This window comes from Mastigoproctus giganteus, chromosome 7, assembly GCF_048544385.1.
Source record: "Mastigoproctus giganteus isolate SK-2022 chromosome 7, ASM4854438v1, whole genome shotgun sequence".
NCBI classification, from domain to species: Eukaryota; Metazoa; Arthropoda; class Arachnida; order Uropygi; family Thelyphonidae; genus Mastigoproctus; species Mastigoproctus giganteus.
Genome location: NC_143581.1, coordinates 80,649,333 through 80,666,990, shown reverse-complemented (window position 1 = coordinate 80,666,990; position 17,658 = coordinate 80,649,333). Strand labels below are relative to the sequence as shown.

At 37.9% G+C, this 17,658-nt stretch overlaps 1 protein-coding gene across 1 annotated transcript in view; it reads right to left on the bottom strand.

Annotated features, from left to right (window-relative positions):
- Positions 1 to 17,658, bottom strand: part of LOC150083026 (DNA-dependent protein kinase catalytic subunit-like) — a 387,849-nt gene that overhangs the window by 351,601 nt on the left and 18,590 nt on the right. The window contains exon 3 of the mRNA XM_090378359.1: positions 8,006 to 8,386. Within this exon, the coding sequence (XP_090234485.1) occupies positions 8,006 to 8,386 (381 nt within the window). The remainder of the gene's footprint in view (positions 1 to 8,005; positions 8,387 to 17,658) is intronic.

Below are 17,658 nucleotides of genomic sequence, written 5' to 3'. Positions count from 1 at the left end.
ATGCTTCCCATTTTGAATTTGCTGTTGGTAACATCATCAGTTGGTCCCACTGTATAGAATTTAAATACTGTCTCAGTCCATCGTAGTCGCCTTTACGAAAGCAATAACCCTTCCCTTTACCCCTAATGGTAGTTACCTCTTTGAGTAAATCCCACTTCAGCACACTGTGATCACTGCCACCTAGTGGTTCATTTACAATTTCTTATTATACTCATCAGAGTCATTAGGCCTATAGCACACTCCTACTCTCAATTTTGATCTCCCAATGCTTATGTCACACCAAACTGACTCGACACTGCACTGTCCAGCAATGTCGACTGGCTTCACTTCCTTGGATTTTATGTATTTCTTAACTAATAGCATAACCCCTCCTCCCTTCCTATCCTGTCTATCCCTTCTGTAGACATTGTACTCCCCAAATTCCAGTTCTGCATTCCTTATATCTGTGTGACACCACATCTCTGAAATCCCCACAATATCTGCCTTTGATGTTTTGAGCAATACCTCAAAGTCATCAAATTTATTTACTAAACTCCTAGCATTGGTATACATGCACCTGTTCCTATTCTTAACTACCCTAACACAACCAATGTGTTTACTTGTACCCCAATAATTCCCAGCAGTCTCTGAAATATCCTGCATCTTATTTTCCAGGCTGCGGCTCATTCCAATAGAAGCAGTGCAAGAATCACTTTCACCTCTGCCAGTGGCTACTGTTAATCTATTAGTCCTTGTATCCCACCCAATCTAGCAGTTTTCCGACCCACCTAACACTGCCTCGACAACATCAGCAAACATTCTTGCACCCTTTCTATTTAAGTGTATCCCATCCCTGTAGAAGCAGTCTCTCCTGTTAACAAGTACAGTCCAGGCTGAAAAAAATTATACCCCTTGAGCCTTGCACATTCTTTCCAGGGCCGAATTGATCGACAGGGCTCTCATCATATACTCCCTCCTATCGTGTCTGGGCAGAATTACAGACACTTTCAAATTCAACCCTAATTCACGGCTTTTTTTCAACAGTGACCTGTACTTGCTAAGTAATTCCGCCAGTCTCCTACTCTTAATATCATTAGTGCCAACGTGTACAACTATATCACCTTTTGTGCCCTTAAAAGATGATATCCGCTCTACAACGTCATCAACCTTTGCCCCTGGCAGACATACCCTGGTCCTGTTCCACCTATCCTTTTTACAAAGCATGTTTCCCGTTTCCCTCACAATAGAGTCACCAACAAGTACTAGTTCCTTTGGGACCAGTGCATTCTGCCTTGGGGATTAATGAAAACACTTAATTAAACCCCTAGAATTATATGCAGTTGATTTAAGACTGATACCGGATATGTTTCAAGGGGGAAAACACTCAGAAAAAAGAAATCAATCCTCAAGCAAGCTGCAAATTTCCAAAAATATTATTAAATGCATATATAATTAGGAGAACTTGCCACTTAATATTCAACAAAACGTTCTAACAATGTTAGTGCTCAAAAAACTGAAAGCATTTATTTAGCACATGACTGATGTTTAACATCACTTCATATTAAACTCCCTTCCTTTTTTTTCCCTTTTCACTTTTTCTTTTCCATTTATATAATATATAAATTATAGTCAGTTATAGCTCAGACGCAGCATGGTTTTGTTAAGGGCAGGTCTTGCCTGACCAATTTGATTGGATACTATGATGTAGTCACAAAAGAACTGGTTGCAGGGAATAACTTTGATATTATATATCTGGATCTTAGAAAGGCTTTTGATACTGTTGCACATGGAAGACTGCTGCACAAATTGGAGCAGTGTGGCATTGGAGGCAAATTGCTGCTATGGATAAGGGGATGGTTGAGTGGCAGAAGACAGAGAGTGGTAATCAATGGACACTGCTCAACGTGGACTAATGTTATTAGTGGAGTTCCTCAAGGTTCAGTGTTGGGTCCATTGTTGTTTTCGGTGTTTATGAATGATATTGATGATGGGATATCAAGTTTAATGTCTAAGTTTGCAGATGATACAAAGGTTGGCAGGGTCGTTAAGGACGCTACTGACGCTATGCTGCTGCAACAGGATCTGGAAAGGTTGAACAGATGGGCTGAGAGGTGGCAAATGAAGTTTAACATTGACAAATGTAAAGTACTACATATGGGTAACAGTAACCCCAGAGCATTAGCATTAGCAATAGCATTAGTAGAGGCATTTGATGCAAGAAAGCAAGCTTATGCAGCATCAGCCAAATAAAAAAAAAAAAAAAACCACTTCCACTTCACCCCTCTGTTCGTTCAAAATACCTGTCCAGCTGAGCCTTAAACTTATTTAGGCTATCAACCTCCACCACAAGGGATGGAAGTCTGTTCCACCAACCAACCACCCGCTGGCTAAAGGCAAATTTCCGCACGTCTATCCTACATCTGTCTTTCCTCAATTTGAATTTATGCCCTCTCAGGTGATTATTCTGAGCTAGAGGAAGAATCCCATCAGCATTGAGCATGCTTAAACCATTCAAGGCTTTATACACCTCTATCAGATCACCTCGCTGGTGCCTAGTCTCCAGACACTGTAATTTGCAAAACTTAAGCCTTTCTTCGTAAGAGCACCCCTTTGTTCCATTCACTAATCTTGTTGCCCTTCTCTGTACTCATTCCAGCAGCTCTACATCCTTCTTGAAATGAGGCCTCCAGACCTGTATACAGTACTCTAGGTGTGGCTTGACCATCGCCTTATACAATGGAATAATCACCTCCTTATCCCTGCTGGAAAAATTCCTGTATATCATTGACAATACTCCATGAGCTACTCTTGCAGCCCGTCTGCACTGCTCAGAGAACTTCATATCTGCCTGCACAACCACCCCCAAGTCCCTTTCATTCTCTACCACTGTCAGTGTTGTACCATAGAGTTGATACGTTGCTCTGGGGTTGCTGTTTCCCATGTGTAGTACTTTACATTTGTCAATGTTAAACTTCATTTGCCACCTCTCAGCCCATCTGCTCAACCTTTCCAGATCCTGTTCATAGTGTCAGTAGTGTCCTTGACAACCCTGCCAACCTTTGTATCGTCTGCAAACTTGGACATTAATCCCGATATACCATCATCAATATCATTTATAAATACAGAAAACAATAATGGACCCAACACTGAGCCCTGAGGGACTCCACTAATAACATCAGTCCACGATGAGCAGTGTCCATTGATTACCACTCTCTGTCTTCTCCTCCTCAACCACCCCTTTATCCATAGCAGCAATTTGCCTCCAATGTCACACTGCTCCAATTTGTGTAGCAGTCTTCCATGTGCAACAGTATCAAAAGCCTTTCTAAGATCCAAGTATATAATATCAAAGTTATTCCCTGCATCCAGTTCTTTTGTGACTGCATCATAGTATCCAATCAAGTTGGTCAGGCAAGACTTCCCCTTAACAAAACCATGCTGTGTCTGAGCTATAACTGAAGTCTTGTCTAAATGATCCTGCAGTGCGTCTTTAACCAGTGCCTCCATTAATTTTCCTGGAACAGAAGTCAAGCTCACAGGTCTATAATTACTTGTGTCAGCCTTTGATCCTCCTTTGTGAATTGGGGTCACATTTGCACATTTCCAGTCTATGGGTACCTCCCCTGAGTCCAAGGAAGCTCTCATAATTATGGCTAAGGGTTTGCTTACTTCCTTTGCTGCCTCCTTTAATATAACTGGATAGATCCCATCCACCCCGGGTGCCTTTCTTGTGTTTATCTTCAACAGTTTCTCCTCCACTTTACTCCCAGTTATTTCAAGATTCTGTAACTTACTGCTAGAGTTGAATACACCTCTGGCATTCCCCTCGCTGAATAATTCCTCATGTGTGAATGTCGATGCAAAATATTCATTTAGTTTGTTAGCCACCTGAGCAGGATCATCAACACTTGACCCATCAATATCAAGTGGACCAATCTGATTCATCCCTTTCCTTCTAGAGTTTACATAAGTAAAGAACTCTTTGCTGTTTTTCTTTGCATCCCTTGCCAAGGATTTCTCGTAATCTGCCTTCGCCTGCCTAACCTCCTTTGTAACTTGGTTGCATATCAACTTGTATCTATCATAGGCTTCTGTGTCATGTGTTAATTTGTAAGTATCCCATGCATTTTTCTTCTCTGCCATATGCCTCATTAGTTCATCTGACATCCATTTTGGCCTAAACCTTGAACAATATTTCTTAGTTGGTATGTAAAGCCTAGTAGCTTCCAAGATAAGTTCTTTGAATGTTTCCCATTTTGAATTTGCTGATGGTAACATCATCAGTTGGTCCCACTGTATAGAATTTAAATACTGTCTCAGTCCATCGTAGTCGCCTTTACGGAAGCAATAACCCTTCCCTTTACCCCTAATGGTAGTTACCTCTTTCAGTAAATCCCACTTCAGCACACTGTGATCACTGCCACCTAGTGGTTCATTTATCTGCAGATTCTTAATGCATGAAGAATCACTGCTGATAATCAAATCAAGAGTATTACTCCCTCTAGTTGCCTCCCGAACATGCTGATGTAGAAAACAATCATCCAATAAATCCACAAAAGACCTGCTAGTGTGTGAGTATCCAGCCCCCAAATTCCAGTCAATATCTGGGAAATTAAAATCTCCCATTATGAGACACTCTGATTTACTGGCCCACTCTATTTCCCTGTACAGTTCCTTATTATACTCATCAGAGTCATTAGGCCTATAGCACACTCCTACTCTCAATTTTGATCTCCCAATGTCACACCAAACTGACTCCACACTGCCTTGTCCAGCGATGTCGACTGGCTTCACTTCCTTGGTTTTTATGTGTTTCTTAACTAATAGCATAACACCTCCCCCCTTCCTATCGTGTCTATCCTTTCTGTAGACGTTGTACTCCCCAAATTGCAGTTCCGCATCCCTTATATCTGTGTGACACCACGTCTCTGATATCCCAACAATATCTGCCTTCGATGTTTTGAGCAATACCTCAAATTCATCAAATTTATTTACTAAACTCCTAGCATTGGTGTACACGCAAGTATACCTGCACCTGTTTCTATTCTTAGCTACCCTAACACAACCCATGTGTTTACTTGTACCACAATGGCTCCCAGCAGTCTCTGAAATACCATGCATCTTGTTTTTCAGGCTTCTGCTCATTCTAATAGAAGCAGTGCAAGAATCTCTTTCACCTCTGCCAGTGGCTACTGTCAATCTATTGGTCTTTGTCTCCCCCCAAGCTAGCAGTTTTCCGACCCACCTAACACTGCCTCGATAGCATCAGCAAATATTCTTGCACCCTTTCTATTTAAGTGTATCCCATCCCTGTAGAAGCAATCTCTCCTGTTAACAAGTAATGTATCAACTCTGCGGTACTACACTGACAGTGGTGGAGAATGAAAAGGACCTGGGGGTAATTGTGCAGGGAGATATGAAGTTCTCTGAGCAGTGCAGACGAGCTGCAAGAGTAGCTCATGGTGTCTTGTCAATGATATACAGGAATTTTTCTAGCAGGGATAAGGAGGTGATTATTCCCTTGTATAAGGCAATGGTTAGGCCACATCTTGAGTACTGTATACAGGTCTGGAGGCCTCATTTCAAGAAGGATGTAGAGCTGCTGGAATGGGTACAGAGAAGGGCAACAAGATTAGTAAATGGAACAAAGGGTTGCTCTTACGAAGAAAGGCTTAAATTTTGCAAATTACAGAGTCTGGAGACTAGGCACCGGCGAGGTGATCTGATAGAGGTGTATAAGACTTTGAATGGTTTGAGCATGCTCAATGCCAATGGGATTCTTCATCTTTCTCAGAATAATCACCTCAGAGGGCATAAATTCAAATTGAGGAAGGACGGATGTCGGATAGATGTGCGGAAATTTGCCTTTGGCCAGCGGGTGGTTGGTTGGTGGAACCGACTTCCATCATTGTTGTTGAAGTTGATAGCCTAAACAAATTTAAAGCTCAACTGGACAGGTATTTCGAACGAACGGAGGGGTGAAATGAGAGAGGGTTTTTTTTTTTTTTTTTTGGCTGATGCTGAATAAGCTTGCTTTCTTGCATCATATGCCTCTACTAATGCTAATGCTAATATATCACTTATATTCGAGGGATGCTCATTTAATTCACAGAAATAGTGCAATATTTTATGTTTACCACACAAACTTTCCATAACTACCACTAGAGGTGCTCTCCCCAATCCCAATCGCTACTGAGTAGGCTCTGTGTGCGCATGCTAGCACCTGTCGAGCTAATGTTGTGTGAAGAGAATTTTCTTATTAGTGTGTCACTGATGATCACTTTGAATTAAGTATCATGTCAGACATACAGATTGAACAGCATATGTGATTCATTATTGTGTTAAATGGGGCTAAGAGGCATTGGAAACAGTTAAAGAGATGAATGAAGCATATGGTATTGAGTGTCTTGATAGGACAGCCATATTTAAATGGCACAAGTAATTCAGCGAAGGCCGTGAGTCTGCTGAAGATGACCCAAGACCTCATCAGCCTTCTTCCTCAACAACTCCTGAGCAAATTGCAAAAGCCCAGGAAATCTTGGATGGAGATAGGCAAATTACACTTTGTGATTTAGCTGTTAAAATGTCCATTTCATATGCAGTGCTCGTAATGGGCTCACATCTGGTAAGTATGGGCTTGGCACACCCAGGGTCGGTCCTGAGCTGGATATCACCATTCTTCTCTTTCTTTCTTTCTTTCTTTCTCTCTCTCTCTCTCTCTCTCTCTCTCTCTCTCTCTCTCTCTCTCTTTTTGTTTGTTTGGCTGGTGCAGCATAAGTGTCACGCTTCCTTGCACTGCATGGATGATGATGATGATAATAATAATAATAATAATAATAATAATATTATTATTATTATTATTAAATATCACCTGAAAATGTCGCAAAAAGAGCCTTGTACAAAAAAATGCTTGATCGTTTTGAAACACAGGGTCAAAACTTCTTAAATCAAATAGTGTTGAAACTTGGATTTTTCATGATCAGGAGATAAAACAACAGTCGAGTAAGAGGAAGCATTCTGATTCACCAAGAATCAATTTCAAGCTTCTTGTTCGGATGACAAACAAATGATTCTTGAATTTTTTGATATAAAAGGCATTCTTGTTACACATTTTGTGCCTCGTGGAACAACTATGAATAAGGAAACATATCTGAGGTTCTCATAGTCAAAATTCCGCACATCATTTATGAGAAACGTCAAGAACTTTCCAGTGTGAAGCAGATATGCTACATCTCCAGGATGATGTAGGAAAGCCCCATACAGCTAAAATTGTGCAGTCAGTGATCACAGCCATAGGTGTCGTGGTTCTGCCACATCCCCCTTATTCAATAGACTTAACTCTGTGTGATTTTTTCCTGTTTCCTCATCTAAAGAAACCTCTAAAAGGCAAGTGTTTCGCATCCAACTATGATGCTCACAGAGCCACCGGAAGCACGTTGCATTCTTTGAAAAATGGGAGAAATCCACAGAAGATTCAGATGTTAACAATTAACATAAGATCTTGCACCAGTCCATGAATTGAATGATCACCCAGAGAGAGAGAGAGAGAGAGAGAGAGAGAGAGAGAGAGAGAGAGAGAGAGAGAGAGAGAGAGAGAGAGAGAGAGAGAGAGAGAGAGAGAGAGAGAGAGAGAGAGAGTGTGTGTGTGTGTGAAATTTAAAACTCAAACTTCACTAAAACTCAAAAATAAAGAAAACCTTAAAAAACACATGAATATTGGAACTCTTCAAGCAAAATCAAAAATGCTGGTAGTTTGTAAAGACACATTTATTCCAACTCGAGGCACTTAAAGGAGTTACAGAAAAGTTAATAATGCTAAATGATATAGATTTGATTTTTTTAAAATTTAATTTAATTTAAAAAATTTAATTATATAAATTTACTTTGTTATGAATTAATTTTGTTTTTGCACATTACATGTAAAAATACAGACTTTTATATATTCATGGCAGTCATTCATGTCTAACTGCTTTTCTACAAAAACAAGAAACAACTAGGAAGATTACATAAAAATTAATATACATACCTCAATTTTCAACAGAAATGCTACATCAAGTAAATTTTCAGCTACATCTGCCATAGCAGGAGAAAGAGAAGTTATGTGAAAACCAGAAGGCATGGTAACACTACATCCCTCCCAAACTGATTCCAACAACATAAAGGCTATGTTTGTTCTTGAATATTTCCATAAACTACATTCTGGCAAAAAATCAGAAATTATTAGTTGCTTATATCCTATTAATAAATGTTTCAGTTGTAAAGGGTCAAAAGTTGGATCATTCCATTTAAGTGGCAGAAAATGCATGATATTAAATTCATTTTCAAGTATAAAATTAAGATGAGATGTAAAGTTGTGAAGCAGTCCTTCTGGTAATTTGGATTTGAATACTTTCAGCAGTTTCAGAGTCTAAATAAATAAATAAATAATAAAAAAGTTAATTCATCACATAAAAAATGTATAAATTGATAATCATGCATATAGCATTTCTGAAATATAAATATATTGCCAGAAAAATAAAAAAGCCAGTGGATGAAAAGAAAATGCTAAGATTTAATTTATAAGAGAGTATTTTGAGGAAATTATCAAGGTAAAAATCGAGAAAAATTTCTTCACAAGACTGATATACTTGTTTAAAAAAAAAAAAAAAAATATTTTAATCAGTAAAATTTGCATGTAAACAGCATTTTTAATTTGATGAGTATCATTCTAATTTTGATTATTTCTAGAAGCAGTTCATACAAAGTGACTATGATAAAATGCAATTGGCACCCAAAACTGAGACATTGATCTCTTAGTTTTGTGTGTTGCTTTTAAATTAGATTAAAATCATACCTCAGACTTGAGCAGAAAAGCAAAAGGCTCAAAGTAGCAGGAATGCATCAGTGCAAGGGAGAACTTCTTTTAAAAAATGGGATTATGTTATGCACTTTTGCTTGTGCTTTCTTTATGAAGCCACATATAGCAGGACAAGATACAGCTATAGGGGATGCCTATAGCTGTATCTAAAAGTTTTTTTAGCCATCAAAAAGTTTTTTTTTAACTTTTTGAGAGGGACCCATCAAGACAGCCGAACAGCCTAAAGCTTCAGCTCATGCTCCAGCATCAGAAAACACAAAAACATCCTCCACAACAGGGATCCTTGGTCTCACAATATCTTTAGTTGATGACTCAATTGTCAGGGAAGTTGGAAATATATTGTGCAAAAAAAGACAGGTGGAATAGAAGCAAGATATGTCTGCAAAGGACTAAGGTAGATGATGTATAGTAGCTCTGGACTTTTAAGAGCACAAAAAAAAAGGAGATATTGATTTACATGTTGGTACTAATGATATTCAGAGTAGGAAAACTGAGGATATCATTAACAAGTACAGAACAATGTTGAGAAAAGTAGCAAGCAAGTTAGGGTTAAATTTCAAAGTGTCTGCACTCCTACCCAGTTATGATAGAATAGAGCACATGATAAGTTCTTCCTCTATTAACTCCTCCACATCTTTGGCATCAACCTCCAACTGAAGTAGCTCTGCAACCGTTATAATCTTATCTGTAACCTCTTCATATGATTCGTCTTTTTTCAAATCCTTCGAAGCCTTTTACATGCCTTGCAAATCAATTCAGCTATGGAGAGACTGTGCAAGGTTCACAGTAAACTCGCAAATATGAGCAATTTATATTTTTAAAAACTCACGGATTATATAATTTACCAACACCAAAATAAAAAAAAATAAAAAAAGCCACAATTTGTGAGTTTCAGTTGCATTGCTCAGGCAGCAATAATTGTCTCCTTCGATTTTTTTGTATTCTGGTGCTGCAGAATCAGCTTTATCTGCCTTTACAGTTAACTTTATCTGCCCAACATATTATAATTCAGACATATTTGGTCCATATTGTGGAGTTCTTTTTTCCAATCAATTTTTCTCTGTTGATAAATAATCTTAAATCTTCTGCAAATTTTTGAACAGCAAGCTGATCAGCAGATAATCCCCCCTCTTCCCATCGACATTTAAGCATTTATGCTATCATCCCCATTTAGTCTAATCCATATCAGTACTTTAAGAGGTTCTATTAATCACCTAAATATAATAGTAATATTAAGTAAATTCTCTTAGAGCTAGTGCAAACAAATATGGGTCCCTCAATCCAATCTACATCTTAAACTAAAGAATCATGCTTATAAAGAAACTTGTAGTGCATCCTATGTTTTAAAATGAAGACATTAACATTGATTCTGTAAATGAATTTAAACAAATAGACAGGTACAACTATACAACTAGCATATTCAATTTTACATTGCTTGAAACTGGTAATAATCCCTTGATTTTTAAGTCAGATGAAAGATTGAGCAAAGATACATCATTTCATTTCCAGAGTACAAGAATTTATGATTAAAAAAAAAAAAAAAAAAACCCTGTAACATGAATCACTGAAAGATGATCATTTTGTAGAAAGGGTGGCAATGTGCAAAAATTTGCTTATAGTAATATTGGCATGTGATGCAAGAATGCAAGCATATGACCTTATGTAGCATCAGCAAAAAAAAAAAAAAAAAAAAAAAAAAAGTTACTCAACCATTCCCTCTGAATGTTTGGTCAGTTCCTCCTTGAATTTATTTAACCTATCACCTTCCACAACTACAGTTGGAAGTTTGTTCAAGCAATTAATCACCTGTTGGCTAAAAGCAAATTTCCACACATCTAATCTACAACTGTCTTTCCTCAATTTCAATTTATGCACCCATAGGTTTGTAATCTGAGAAAGTGGAAAAATCCCATCAGAATTCAGCGGGCTCAACCCATTCAAGGCCATATACACCTCAATCAGATCACCTCACAGGTACCTAGTCTCCATCCGCTGCATTTGCAGAACTTAAGCTTCTCTTGGTAAGAGGATCCCTTCAGCAATATTTATGGCCTTCTCTGTACAAGCTCAAGCAAATCTACATCCTTCCTAAAATAAGGCCTCCAGACTTGCATGCAATACTCAAGGCATGACCTGACCATTGCCTTATACAAAGGGACAATCACCTCCTTTTCCCTACTAGCAAAATTCCTGTATATATCATTGACAAACCCCATGACTTGCTCTTGCATCCTGTCTGCATTGCTCAGAAGGCTTCAAATCTGACTGCACAAATACTCTCAGGTCTATTTCATTTTCTACCATCCTAAGTGTAGTACCACAGAGTTGGTACATTCCTCTGGGGGATACTTCTACCCATATGCAGTACTTTGAATTTGTCAATGTTAAACTTCAGTTGCCACTTCTCAGCCCATCTGCCCAAATTTTCTAGATCCTGTTGCAGTAGCACACTGCCATTACTGTCATTACAAACCTGCCAACTTCGACACTAAGCATGATATACCTTCGTCAATATCATTGATAAATATACAAAACAACAGTGGGCCCAACTCTGAAACCTATGGGACTCCACTAATAACAATAAAATCCATTGATTACCACCATCTGTCTTCTCCCCCTCAACCACCCTTTTATCCATTGTAGCAACTTAAACTTAATACCATTCTGCTCCAATCTGTAGAGTAGTCTTCCATGTACAACAGTATCAAAAGCTTTCCAGAAATCCAAGTATATGATATCAAAATTATTTTTTGCATCCAGCTCATTTGTAGCCACATCTTAGTATCCAATCAAATTTGTCAGAGAAGACTTTGCTTTAAGAAACCCATGCTGTGTCTGAATTATTGCTGCAGTCATGATGTCTTGATGATCCTGCAATGCATCTTTAACAAGTGACTCCATTATTTTACCCAGAACAGAAGTTAAACCAACTGGTCTGTAATTAATGGTGTCACCCTTCGATCCCCTTTGTGAATTGGGGATACATTTGCACATCTCCAGTCCGTGGGAACCTCCCCTGAGTCCAAGGATGCTCTCATAATTATGGCTAAGGGTTTGCTTAGTTCCTTTCCCGCCTCCTTTATTATAACTGGATAGATCCCATCCACCCCAGGTGCCTTTCTTATGTTTAACTTCAACGATTTCTCCTCCACTTTGCTCTCAGTTATTGCAAAATCAGTAAGCATCTTGCTATAATTTGATAACCTTCTGGCATTTTCCTTCCTTAATAACTCCTCAGGTGTGAATGTAGATGCAAAATACTCATTCCGTTTGTTTGCTATCTTAGCAGGATCATCAACAGTCGAACCATCGATATCAAGTGGACCAATCAGATTCATCCCCTTCCTTTTAAAGTTTATATAAGTAAAGAAATCCTTGCTCCTTTTATTAGCATCCTTGGCCAAAGATTTCTCGTAATCTGCCTTTGCTTGCCTAATCTCCTTTGTGACTTAATTACAGACTAGTTTATATCTGCCATAGGCTTCTGTGTCGCCTGATAATTTATATGCATCCCATGCATTTTTCTTCTCTGCCACAAGCCTCATTAGTTCATTTGACAACCATTTAGGCCTAAACCCTGAACAATATTCCTTAATAGGTATGAAATATCTAGTAGCTTCCACGATTAATTCCTTCAATGCTTCCGACTTAGAATTTGCTATTGGTCCCACTGTATAGAATTTAAAAACTGTCTGAGACCACTGTAGTCACCTTTGCAGAAGCAAAAACCCTGATGGTAATTATATCTTTAAATAAATCCTACATCAGTACACTGTGATAACTGCCACAACAGTGATCACAGTATCTTCATTTGTATCTGTTGGCAAGAAAAGGTGCAAAAGGTTCTATTTACTTTGATATCGTCCAATGTGTCATTAAGACACCACTCAGACAGTGTAGATAGGACCAGTGATAGTCACTTTTAGCAAGTTTTTATATGTCAGAAGCTGACAACATAAGAACTCACGAAGTGGTTTTGTGAACTGCAAGAGTATATAAATGAAAATAAACTGTAAGAAGCCATGAACAGCCCTAGAATTTTAAATGAAATAGGTTAATAGGTACGGGAACTCCCCGACTTACGTAATACTCGACTTGCCGGCCAGTGCAAACTTAAATTTGTGGAAATGTATTTTGCATCCCGTAGGAATAAATGGAGGTATCATGAAAATATCATAATGTGAACCCAATAACACTGATTTGAATTTTTTTTTTTTTTTTTTGTAATTCATTCCAAGTACTTGGAAGTTGAAAATTTCGCTATATTACTAAGCTATTTATATCTCTAAAAGGTCATATTCATAATGGAATTTGCACTGCCCTTTCATCATTATCATATATTCCCGTTATAAGAATCAATTTTGAACACCTCTGTGATATTTTTCTAAAGCACGTTTCTGGAGGTCACGATGAAAAAACAATAAAAACAATTTGCACTTTCAAAATTATTGAGCTTTTTTTTTAGTGCATCTAATTATAAACGGGTAGTAAACTCAATTTTATTGCATTTGCGATAATACCAATATCAGAAACTGTGTGGGTTTTTATGCTATTCTGGTGAAATGTATTCCCCTTCATTGCAATATTCAATCATATAAAAAACAAATTTTCAGAAACAAAACAAAATTGATTTAGAAATAAAGATGAAAATGAATAAAAAGGATGAAGCAGGACAAAGTTTGTCATTATTGCAAGGGATTTAGGTCTTGCTGCTTCAACAGTGAATACTATTTTAAAGGACAGTGGGCGTATAAAAGAACATGTCAAAGGATCAAAGCACTTAAGATCAACAGTGATCACAAAACAGCGTAAAGGTGCTAGATCGAAGATGGAACAGCTGTTTTAATAATATGGATGGAAAATCAGATTCAGAAGCAAGTGCCCCTGAGTCTAATGACCATGCAAGCAAAAGCAACAAGTATTTATAAAGATATTAAGGATAAGTACGGTGAACCCCAAGCCAAGTTCCTGGCAAGCAAGGAGTGGTTTAATAGATTCAAGCATCTTGCTGGTTTCCACAATGTTAAAGTAGCGGTGAAGCCGCCAGTGTCGATTCTGCAGCTGCAGAGAAATATTGTAATGTGTTGGAAAAAATTATTGATGAAGTTGGCTATTTAATGCAGAAAAATTTTTAAAATTGACGAGACTGCTCTGTATTGGAAAAAATGCTAGATTAACCATACATTGCCAAAGAAGAAAATACAATGCCAGATTTCAAGGTGTCAAAAGATAGGGCCACGCTCTTGTTTGGGGCTAATGCAGCGGGAGATTACAGATTAAAACCATTACTTCTATACCATTCTGGAAATCTTCATGCATTTAAGGGCATCAATAAAGCCATCCTACCATGCATTTCCAATCGAACGATATAGCATGGATAACAATATGTCTTTGAGGATTGGTTTAAATGCTGCTTCATTCCAGAGGTTGAAAAATATTGTAAAGACAACGACGTTCCTTTCATGATTTGGCCTCTATCAGATAATGTTCCTGGACATCCTATGCATCTAGATGATGTCAATTGGAACACGAGGGTCATATTTCTACTGCCAAACGTTTACACTCATTCAACCTATGGATCAGGGTGTTATTTCGAATTTAAAAGCATACTATTTACGCACAACATTTGCTCAGGCATTGTCTGCAGTAGACAATGATAAAAAATTTACATTGAGAGACTTTTGGAAATCTTACAATATTTTCCACACCATTTTAAACATTAATAAGGCCTGGGAGGAAATTACTGAAAGTTCTTTAAATGGTGCATGGAAGAAAATATGCCCACAGCACGTAAAGGCTTCAAAGGATTTGAAAACGATGAATCATATGAAGCGGTTACATATAAGATTGTAAAGGTTGCAGAGCTACTTCAGTTGGAGGTTGATGCCAAAGACGTGGAGGAGTTAATAGAGGAAGAAGAGAAGGAATTATCTAACAAATAACATATTGACTTGGAGCCAGCAATAGTGAAAGAAGAAAATGCTGAAGAAGCGCGAGATGAACCAAATGAGCAGCTGAGACGTTTCGTTGCCAGAGAGAGATGGCAATGGCTTTTTGTGAAATTGCATCGGCAATGGCGAGGTTTGAGAAGATGGATCCTGACAGCAAATGATTCTTAAAAGTTAACAGCGGGGCGAATGATATACTTGCTTGCTAGAAATAAATCTGCGATGAAAAGAAAAATGCCAACATCCAGTCATCAATTAATATGTTCTTTCGTAAGGTTGAGCATCCGACCCCTTCTAAATCGCCACAGCCCTCAACCTCCACAGCGGCATAGTTATTAGCTGAAGACGTCAATTCTAGTAATGATGCTCGAGAAGTAAAACTTAATCACGTTATGCCTGTCTCCTCTCTTTTTTTTAATTTTATAATTTTGAAATTTTTTTTTAAATTGCATGCTTTTGTAATTTTTCCTGTGCATGAGATAAAAAATTGGATAATAAATAATTCTATTTACATGTTCTTTGAACATTTCTTTTTTGATTCAATCAATTCAGTGAGCACAGTTGCGAGTGCTGCATAAGCATGGGGGAAATTCCCCGACTTACGTAGTGTTCCGGGGAACATAACCCTTATGTAAGTTAGGGAGTTCCTGTATATCCTTCAGAACACCAAGGTCTAGTAAAAAATGGGCAAAAATTTATTACAATGTTGTATACAGGCAAAATAAAATATTACTACAATGTTTAAGTTTTGACATATGGGGAAATGTGTTGCCTTATCTTATAATCGTATATTGATATATGATTTCTGTAAAGATTTCAGATTGAATCCCAAACAATGGGAGATACAGCTCGAAGTGACAATGACATTGGAATTTGAATATATTTCTACTTTTTTCATCCATTTCTTGTTTGAAAGGTTATTGATAGCTATAAGTCACCTTACACATCAAACTGGTGTATTATGCAATGAGTTAGAAATGAAAGTCATATAGTTAGAAATATCCAAATAAATCCACATAAATCTTATAACCAAAAGATGTGGCTGTCTGTATCCTATCAAAATATTCTGACAAAAAGTTGTGAAGTTTTTGAACATAAAGCACCCAAAGGAAGTTTAAAATAAGGCATCACTTGTGCCTCAAGAGAGGCACAAGTGATGCCTTATTTTTAACATCGCCTGAACAGAAACCAGCACCAAACCAGATCAATAACAAATGGCTTCAAAACTTATAGGCTTTTTTACACTAAATCCAGATGCTGCAAAGTAAGTACAACAATGTCTAGGAATATCTGCTTTGTCTTCTCTGACAGTACAGTAACTTCACACTGTCCCTAGTTTGGAGAAGTTTCAGTCCAATTCCTGTCTATGACTGGAGGAAGTGGGGTTTTTCCATGTGAGCTATTCCAAGTTTGCCTGTGAACACTGAATTGTACAGACATAATACGCAATAGCCTAGTATGGCACAAGTCATTGATGAATGCCTAAAATCCAATCATAACATCTGCTTCAGCAACTACCGACAATTCTGGACATATTTTTGAAAATGAGATTGTACTAGGAATTATTCTACATTGTGAATTCATTCAACAATGACTAAACAACTGCAAAAGCGAAAGCTGAAAACTTAAAAATAAAAGAATTTCTATCTGGTGAAAATGAGAATTTCTTCACTGAAAATTCATGCAATCCAAAATGAAGGGTTTACATATATTGCTTTGACATAAATGTTGAAGCGGCATGTATCGGGGGGGGGGGGGGTGAATGTTTACATTCTATTTATGGTACAACACAAATTGAGAATCAGCTTAACCAAAATATCACAAGAAAAATTCACTGTCAGAGGATAGTGACAATTTTTCTCTCTCTGTCAAAGCTGCTACAAATAAGAAAAATACACAGGGCAATACATATGAAATGTCAAAAGATTGGGGGAAGAATATATTATTATTATTATTAGCCATATGGTGCAAGGAAGCCTGAGGTTTATGCACCACCTGTCAAAAAAAAAATTGAGTTACCCTGTGTGTGTGAGAAAGAGAGAGAGAGAGAGAGAGAGAGAGAGAGAGAGAGACTGAGAGAGAGAGAGAGATGAGAGAGAGAGAGTCATAAATAGAAGAGAATCACCAAGAAAGAGAAGAATGATGATATCCAGCTCAGGACCCTGCATGTGTCAAGCCCATACTCAGCAGATTGAGCCTCTGATATACATATTCACACAGTCAGTGATCACCGAATTATGACCCTACATCTGAAATGGACAATTCCACATTACAAATAACACCATATGTGCATGAAGCACACTATCCAGGGATGGTGGTGGGTGGAGGATGCTTAATATGGGATATGTTTTGCTAGCAAGAACTAGGAATCCTGGAGAATTTCACTGGTGGGATCTATTGATAGCTCTTAGGAGACCACATGCAACCTGTCATGTTGCATATTTTCCTGGACAGAAACAAGATCTTCCAGAAGATAATGTGGTGTATCATCGGGTCACACGTGACGTGAGGAACAAAATGAAGATATCACCCATCTAGATTGGCCTCCAATTTCACCTGACCTCAATCTAATTAAGACTGAAGGTAACTAAGAGTAACAACAGATGCATGTATACTTCCATGTATACTTTCAATGCTAGAAATATAGTAAATAAATTTGATGAATTTGAAGTGCTGATCAACAGATCAAAGGTGTGGATATTGTTGGGATAACAAAGACATGGTGTCACACTGGACTCAATCTGGAATTTGGGGAGTACAGTGTATATAGAAAGGATAGACAAGGTAGGAAGGGAGGAGGGGTTATGCTGTTAGTTAAGAAACATAAAACCTAAGGAAGTGCATCCAATTGACATGGGTGGACAGTGCAATGTT